Source organism: Cicer arietinum, chromosome 8, assembly GCF_000331145.2.
Source record: "Cicer arietinum cultivar CDC Frontier isolate Library 1 chromosome 8, Cicar.CDCFrontier_v2.0, whole genome shotgun sequence".
NCBI classification, from domain to species: Eukaryota; Viridiplantae; Streptophyta; class Magnoliopsida; order Fabales; family Fabaceae; genus Cicer; species Cicer arietinum.
The window spans coordinates 12,047,775-12,056,925 of NC_021167.2; the positions used below are offsets into that span (position 1 = coordinate 12,047,775).

The following is a 9,151-nucleotide window of genomic DNA, read 5'->3' on the forward strand; positions in this document are numbered from 1 at the left end:
AATTTTTATTGTATTAAAATCTCTAATAATAAATATTTAAATTATTGAATATTAAATAAACTTTTATCGATAACAAATAAATCTAAAACAATTATCGTAAAAATCATTTTTAAGAATATAAAATCAAAATCACTTAATAAATATCTTAATTCAAAAGGTAACTTATATTCGAAACGGCTCTTTTTTGACTCCCGAGAGTGTGTTTGGTAGGTGTATTGCGCCACAGACGCATTTCTACAAACACCTTCCCGCCCCCGCCCCCGCCTCCGCCTCCAAAACGAGAGAAAGATGTTGGAGGCGAAATGTCTGATGAAAGCAGAGATTCCTTCGACTCTCATTCAAGATCCATCTCCTGGAGCCATTCAATCCACTCGCCTCGCTCTCCATGTATATCATCACTATTTTCTCCTCTCTCTCTCTCTCTCTTAATTACTCATTTTTAACTTTCTTTGTTAACCTCTCAGGTTACACACGACCAACGTTCTTGTTTTCTCTACGTTGCATCCGGTCCTCACATTTATAAACTCCAGGTTTATTCTTATTATTCAACTTCTCTTTGCATGTTAATCTTTCCTAACCATTTTTTTTTCTTTATTTTATGCTCAGTACCATTTTGTTTAAGGCAAATTCGTGGACCAACTTGATACATTGTCAAATATCGATCATATGTTTAAAAGTGACACTCTCTTTGTCTTTACGGCTGAGATGGTGATATGATGTTGCTTCGATCAGTTGAGTTTTGAGGGATATATTTGAGTTTTCTTATTTTTATGTAACTGAATTGACAGAGTCATTGTCTTGTCCGGAAAGATAAACCGTTAACTTAACTTACGACGAGTATTATCAAATTTCGCTAGAGTTTCAGGTGTCTTTTAAGTACAGGTCAACGATAGACCGCCTATGAAGGTGGTGTACTGTGGCATCTACTTATGTTTAATCTTACATGGGTGATTTATTTTACATTAAGGGTCTATTTAGATTGTTTTATTTGAATTTAACTACTAATACAAACACTTGTGGGATTATTTAAGATAACTTATTAAAACAACTTACTACTTGTTTATAAGTTGTTTTCAATATATTTTCATAAACAATCTAAGACAGCTTATGAAAACAACTTACTATTTAAGATAACTTATTAAAACAACTTACTACTTGTTTATAAGTTGTTTTCAATATATTTTCATAAACAATCTAAGACAGCTTATGAAAACAACTTACTATTTAAGATAACTTATTAAAACAACTTACTACTTGTTTATAAGTTGTTTTCAATATATTTTCATAAACAATCTAAGACAGCTTATGAAAACAACTTACTATTTAAGATAACTTATTAAAACAACTTACTACTTGTTTATAAGTTGTTTTCAATATATTTTCATAAACAATCTAAGACAACTTATGAAAACATCTTATATGAAAACGATTAGACTTTATTTTATCTTTTCTTTTTTTTTTTCTACAGAAATATCTTATACATAAACACTTATATGATCGGTGCTTATGCTATAAGCGTTTAAGTAAGTTGTTTATTCAAAAGAGCCTAATTTTTCAATTTACATGTATTAATTTATTTTGAAGTTGTGAACTTCAGATTGAAGTGATCGGAATTTCAAGTAGGTAAATGATATGGAAATCATTAATTAATGGAAGAAAGGGTTTAATTGCATCCAAATGGGTTTCTGCGGCTAGTATACTAGAGACTTAGGCTGAAGAATATTGTTCTAGAACAAGTTTTGTTTTTTGTTGAAAGGAATCCTTGATTGATGTTTTAATTGCAGAGAAAGTTATTGAATTGAAAGAGAGCTCCAATGAAAAGATAACCTAAAGCTCGAGCTACTCAGAGAAGTAAAAAATTATTTGCTTAGCAAGATGGCTAACAAACTGTAATCATCATCACTACTAAAATTCCCCTTTGTCACAACCTAATTTCCCTCATATACTACACACACCTCTCTTGCCCAGCACCGGATATCTGAGCGTGCGCAAGTGCAAGTGGAATAATAAAGATCTTGGACCAATAATAGATATAGGATAGACTAGTCTTTGATGCACAGGTCATTGGATCGGAACTAGACTCTGATACCATCTTAGAATTTATGTTTTGATCATAACTCAACTTACAAAACCGACTTATAAGGCGAGGACTGTCTAAGCCATACCAACACTACCTATAGGCAATATCTTTGTCGACGTGGGGCTCTCGACACCTCCCTCATGTTCAGGAGTGAACATTTGAAGCGTGATCTGATGTGGGAGAAATAGCAGGAACCTCAAGTGCTCAAGTTACTCACTCATAGATCCTTATAAAGTAAACCCTTCATATTGTGGGCCCTTTTTGCTGGTGACCCAAAACATGGCCTTCTCTCCTTCTTGAATCCACAATAGAACCAACCGTTTTATCGTTTGTCGCGTGATTACTTCTTTTGATTTCAAACACAAAACATCACTTTGCTGGTTTGTTATGATCACTTTTTGTTCTACAAATAATGATTTCTGTTTATCCAATTACAATTTATATTCACTCTCTAGATTACTCTTGGAGGAACTTCAGTTACCAAAGGAAAAGAAAGCCTCTTAATACCTTTACACACTAAGGTATATAGTCTATTCTTTTGTCTTGTAAAGAAAATCTACTTGCTTGATGCTCTGCTTATTGTGCTATATGAATTAAGAAACTTGCTTAAGAGAAAGCCTCTTAATACATAAGAGTTTTAGTGTGTTTGGTTTCTTATTTATTCATTTTCAGTTATTTTTTAATCTATAAGTTTGCATATCATGGTTACTTGTAGATTATTCAGCCTTCGTTAGTCAAACGCTGTCCGCATCGATCAGAAATTCAGAGTATTGTTCTTGCTGAAGCAGAGAGTATGTAATTTTGCCTTGTGAATGTTCTTTTAATTTTTTTGTTTACCCACTTTATAGTAAATTGGTTCTGCTATTATAATTTGCATTAATATAGCAATTTAATATTTGATTATGATGCTTTTTAGGCCTTGGCTACTTAATGTTGGGAAGTGTGGATTCATATGGTCATCTCATTGTATCTAAACTTAATGCGTCTGGTAAAGGTACTTTTCTCTTTTTACCATAATCATTTTGACTTTTTTTGTGTTTCGAATTAAGTTTTGCTTGAACTTTTGTTTTGTAGGATAAAATGTACTAGCCTTCATTTATAGTATCTTTAGCGAAATATATATACATTCTTCCTCAGTTTATTCCTTTATGGATAATTTTCTGTTTCCCGTTGGTTTTTTTATGAAGTTAGATTTCTGAAAAAATTAAGGAAAACTATATGTGTTTTCTATCTATAAACCATGCAATACTGATGAGAGCTTGATTTATTGAGTCACTGAGTATGTGAGAAATTATATGCTTAACTTATTTATACTTGGAAAATGTCATCATTTCCTCACATTCTCTGATTTCAAGAGGCTAGTACCTGATTATGAAATTGCATTAACGGCCATAATTTTCTGCCGTTCTCTTTCAGATTGTTTTGCTGCACACTGCAGTTAGTGATTTGTGCCTCTTTATATGATCATGTGGCTTATGCTTTATTTAAGATTCTAGTTTATTTATAGGAATTAGCTTATTTAACCCTTATTTTACTGTCTTCAACTTCATCCCTTTGACAAATTATCACTCAAACTTATATGTTTGGCAGCTAACACGTTAAGAAATCTCCCAATACTTGTATTTGTCAAAGTTTCTTCCAAACACTTTTATCACACATAATGCTTTCCTAACACATCTAATTCATTGGTTTACTAATTATATTTTTTGTGTAGAAGTTGCATAACCACTGATCTCTCATTGAAGATACAAATTACAATAATAATTACACTCTAACCTTGTGCACCAAAGTTTAGCACATGCAGCGTTGCCACAAAAGTTTGGCTTCTTTACGTCTACCAAAACCAGAAAAACTAGTCATAGAAAACTGTTCCAAGAACCTAGGGAACACTGAACTCTTGAAAATGGCAAACAATGAATTTTATAAACAAAAATGATACAGAAATATGCGGTGTTGCATCTGGGTATGCACTAACACCAAATATAAAGATGTGGGAAAGACAACCTAAAAAAGGAATTTCCTGCACCTCCATAAATTTAACATGAGAATTAAGAAACATTATGTATTTCAAGGTAGGCACCAGGGTTGTATAACAATCGGAAATGAATATCCACCGACTATAGTGGTAAGCTTGGGTTGCGTTATTACTATCCCACCTATTTTGGTCTATGCCGTGCTGACTCACTAAAGCTATATTCTTGTAATCAATTTTCCAACATCCAAACAGCCAAACCTCTCTCCTTATTATGACAACTCAACACTGTCTAGCTCATCAACTGTCCATGTCTCATTTCATATCCGTAGCACCTGACCATATCTATTTTATCAAATTTATCTTAACCTTAGGTTTTTCCTTCTGAGATTTAAAATCCCGCATTAAATGGTATCACTGACCAAGTTCAGTTCTATGTATTTCCACAAATTTGCAGATGTCGACATGCTTACATATTCAGTATTGCCGCCTGATAATGGTATTGGGGAAGGAAGTTGGTCAGGACTCTGCTTTAATCCATATCAAATATCTATGGTGAGCTCTTTCAGTATTATTAGTGGTGCTTCAATATACACATTTAATTTTCAAGTTAAAAATGTAAGATTTTTCAGAAAAGGCTAAACTTTTACATTTAGTAAATGTGTAAATTCGTAGATAAAATTTAAGCCTTACTGTCATTTTAAATCTCATGTTGATACCTTTATACAAGCATCGTGTAAATCTTATATTTTAACTTTTGGTCTTATCATCATGTAAGTAAATAATTTTTTTTTCACCAAAAATATCATTAAAAAGTTAATGAAACAGCAATAGAAGCTGTGGCACTGACCAGAACCTCAGTTAGATATGCTTGCTTTAGAAAATTAGTAGGTTACTGTATTTTCAACTTGAAGGACTTTGTTGTTAGATAAAAGATTAAGACAAACAGAGATATTATGTGTCTCCATCTTAGTACTGACTGTTGCTGACTGTATCATACCTATTTATGGATTTCCCCTAATTGTGTTGAGTGGTTCCTTTACCCAGGCAGCCATTGCTCGTAGCTTTTGTAAAACTGTTGATATTTTTGACCAGGACATGCACATTCGCACATTACGACCGTAAGTGATTTTATTTCTGTTTTTGAGTTTAAATTATTGGGAATTAAAAATTAGTTTCTACCTTCAATTACTTCTCTATCATTCATTCCTATGCTGATTCCTTCATGTGGTTGTTGTTATTTTTGATGACATGCACCTCTGAATCATCGTCCTTGATACTTGTATACACAAAATAATAAGCAAGACTTGAAACTGAATACATAATTGTATTTTTGACATGAGACATTGTACAAATATTAGCATAGAGAATGGAGCAACAATCCCTAAGACCTAGGAGGTCACATGTTCAAATCCTGGAAACCACCTTTCCGTCTTCAGGGGTAATGCTGCATACATCTACCCTCCCAAGATCCTACCTGGCAGGATACTTGTGCACCGAGCTGCTCCTCTTACTAATTTTTCCTTGACTTAGTGGAAATTTTTATACATTGGAAGGTCTGAAAGAGTTTCCCTTTTACTCTTGATGAAATCTGGTTTGCCTAAGCAAAAGTTTTGCATTGCTTTTTGTGCAGACGATTTTTAATATTTTGAATTCTTATTCCTGTCACTTCCTTTTGAGTCTTGACTTTCGTAGGACAAATTATCTGATACTTCAATTTTCAGTTGACTTGGAACTATGCACCAGAAGTAGAAGTAATAACGTTTGACAAGTTCTTTATCTGTTAACATTCTATGTAAGCATTCCTCTTAGTTAAATTGTCATCTTGCAGACTCTGGTGCCCTACTTCATTAAACTTCATGCAAAGTGTTGTTAATGGAGATCAAAATTCTCTGTTAGCTATTACTGAAGGAAGCCAGGTAATTTTTTTAGACGATAGTTATAAATTATAAAAGCATGGAGACACCATTTGGTATTGTGTCTACTTGTTACACACCTGTTTGACGCAACATGTGTCCAACATATGTCTATCCATGCCTAGCTCAATTTCGTTTTTGGCTAACATCAAAAGCCTCATAGGCATGAACATTTAAAATTTGAAAACACACTGATTGGATTTGCTCTTAAGTTTTAAACAATTTTCAATAACAAAAAAGAAAATGAAGCTGGGGTGCTTTTTTCACACACCAATGTCATTTCCTCCAGCTTTTTCTTTATATTTCGGCATATATGATATGACATATACAAGAATGTAAATCTCGAGGCTTATAAATATGACATAATTATGAACGTTTTTCCTAAAATTTTGAACTTCTTGTTCTTTGTGTATACATGCTGTGTCTGTGTCCTATTATTTTGTAGAATCTGGTGTCCCATGTCTGTACTTGTGTCATATTACGTATCTGTTTCAACATTTGTATGTATCTGTTTCAACATTTCTACTTCATAGGTTATAATGAATTCTGTTTGTGCTTTCTTCATCTGTTTACTAATCACAGTTGAGTATGTGGGACTTGAGAATGAAAGAAAATGGTGGTTGTGTACATCGGATTTGTGGTACCCCTGGCGACACCTTATATTCTGTTTGCAGTTCTTCCACTGGTAATATTGCTGTTGGTGGGGTTGATCGAACTGTGACTATTTATGATCCTCGCAGGTTAGCTGCCATCATCATTACATGATAAAACACATCAAAAAATGGTTCAGCAATCATGAATTGTCATTGGTTTTTGTGAATCTTTCTATATATTTAACCTATGTAAACATAGTGTATACCCATGACTACTGTTGTAATGAAACAACTGTAGGAAACTAAACCAAATAAAGCTCATTATTGATCAGTTGAAGGAAAAATACAAGCGGTGAAAGAATGGTTGTTTATATAGGAACAACTGATAACTAACTGTTTGACAGTTAGAAACAAACTTAACAGAAAGCTAATCATCTAACTAATTGATAAGATAAAAAGAAAGGCTAACTAGATAAGAGGTAGAAACTGTTAGAATATAAAATAATATCTTGATATTATCTTAGAATATCTTGGTTTATCTTGGTTTATCTTTGTAGGATTAGTTATCAATCTTATCACATCTAATAAATAGGGATAAAATATTTGTTATCTTATTATATTAGATTCTAACAGCGACTATTACAACAAGAGATTACTTATTAGTTTCTAATAACTGTTCCTTATTTTCTTTTTGTTTTTTCAATTTACTTTTACATTTTCCTAACTATGCTTTATAAATTACTTCTTCATATAGATGGTCGGCCTTGTCTAGATGGGTGCATTGTTCAAAATATGAGGTCAGCTTTAATAATGCACTCATCCTTGATCTTTCTACACAACTTTGATTACCGCTTTTGATGATTTTTTTTGAAGAATATAATATGACAACATTCTTTTGCATTTTTAATTATTTCTTAATTCTAGTTTTGCTTACTTGACAAATAACAAGTTAACATATCCAAAATCAGATGCCGTGATGTGATTTTTGTGTATTATATACTCTCAGTCAGAGAGTATAAATAATTGAAAGTTAGAGCTGCAAAGATCAGCCACAAGTCAATAAATAATCATTTAAGTACAATCGACATGGAATATATGAGATGTAAGTTTAGGTGGGACGTTCAGGCATTAGCTCAGAGGTGAAGATTGGAGAAACATATGATGCCACAAATTGCATAGTTTATGTATCCAAGATCCATCATACAAAATGATTAGGAAATAAAATGTCAACCATAAGATTCAACTAGTGCGGATATAATGGGGTATTGCTTTTTGGTAATAATTGATAAAAAAAGTATAATTTGTTCAATGAAAACTTTTACTGCACAGTTATAAGACTTGCAATGTTGTATGGGACTAATTGCTAAATAATGAAGAGTCAACAAGAAAGTTAGTATTGCAGAGACATGAATATTACGATGAGTGAATGGTTACAAAAAACAATTTCCTCTGGTTCTAGTACCTTTCCCTCTCCCACACATATCTCTCTACCTTCATAATCTACTTCATGTCCCCTCGGTAACTAAGAACCTAATCAGCGTAAGTGAATTTCCGTGGAGAACTGTTTATTTTCAGTTTCATGCTAATGAATGCTTTGTTAAATCTTAGGAAACTGATGGCCTATGAGTTTCCCAATCTATCTCTGTATCCAATGATTATACTGTTTCTAGTAGTGCTTTATCTGCTAGTTCTCAATATCTTTGGCATCTATGCCTTGGACACCCTAATAGTCATACATTGAAAGTAGTACTTGATCATTGTAAGATCTCATTTTCTAATAAAGATGTTTCCAATTTTTGCACTGCTTGCTGCATGGGAAAGACTCACAGATTACACTCACCCACTTCACACACCATTTACACTGCTTGCTGCATGGGACCCTCCCTAATGCCTCCACCCTTGGCTATCGCTATTATATCACCTTTGTTGATGCTTACTCTAGATTCACTTGGATCTATTTACTAAAATCCAAGTCTGAAGCATTTACCATTTTCAAACAATTCAAAGCCATGGTTGAGTTACAACTCGCTCATTCGCTTAAGGCACTTCAAACTGATTGGGGAGGTGAATTTCGCCCCTTCACCAAATACTTTAAAGATTTAGGGATTATTCATAGACATATATGTCCTGCACACCCATCATCAAAATGGTGTCGTGGAAAGAAAACATCGCCACATTGTTGAGTTAGGCCTCACTCCTAAGCGAGACCTCTATTCCATTAGCCTATTGAGACTATGCATTTCTCGCTGCTGTCTATCTCATAAACAGGCACCCTACATCCTCTCTTCACTTCAAAATACCATACACGTTTTTGTTTAATCAAGAACCCGACTGCAAATTCCTTAAAGTTTTTGGTTGTGCATGTTTCCCCTTGATAAGGCATTATAATGCTCACGAACTTGATTTTCGTTCTCATGAGTGCTTATTCTTGGGGTACTCTCCCTCTCATTAAGGCTATAGGTGTTTGTCACCAACTGGTAGGTTATACGTATCCAAGGATGTTTTGTTTAATGAAACCAAATTCCCTTATCCCACCATTTTTCTCAACACTAGTACTTCTTCTTCACCCTCTACCAGTGTTACACTAACT

At 33.5% G+C, this 9,151-nt stretch overlaps 1 protein-coding gene across 1 annotated transcript in view; it reads left to right on the forward strand.

The window, feature by feature from the left end:
- Nucleotides 1-204: 204 nt before the first annotated feature.
- LOC101512198 (uncharacterized) overlaps nucleotides 205-9,151 on the forward strand; it is a 15,255-nt gene continuing 6,308 nt past the window's right edge. The window contains exons 1-10 of the mRNA XM_004516565.4: nucleotides 205-387; nucleotides 465-530; nucleotides 2,536-2,601; nucleotides 2,796-2,871; nucleotides 2,997-3,074; nucleotides 4,510-4,607; nucleotides 5,100-5,173; nucleotides 5,884-5,971; nucleotides 6,551-6,708; nucleotides 7,316-7,358. Of these exons, the coding sequence (XP_004516622.1) occupies nucleotides 289-387; nucleotides 465-530; nucleotides 2,536-2,601; nucleotides 2,796-2,871; nucleotides 2,997-3,074; nucleotides 4,510-4,607; nucleotides 5,100-5,173; nucleotides 5,884-5,971; nucleotides 6,551-6,708; nucleotides 7,316-7,358 (846 nt within the window). The 5' untranslated portion in view covers nucleotides 205-288. The remainder of the gene's footprint in view (nucleotides 388-464; nucleotides 531-2,535; nucleotides 2,602-2,795; nucleotides 2,872-2,996; nucleotides 3,075-4,509; nucleotides 4,608-5,099; nucleotides 5,174-5,883; nucleotides 5,972-6,550; nucleotides 6,709-7,315; nucleotides 7,359-9,151) is intronic.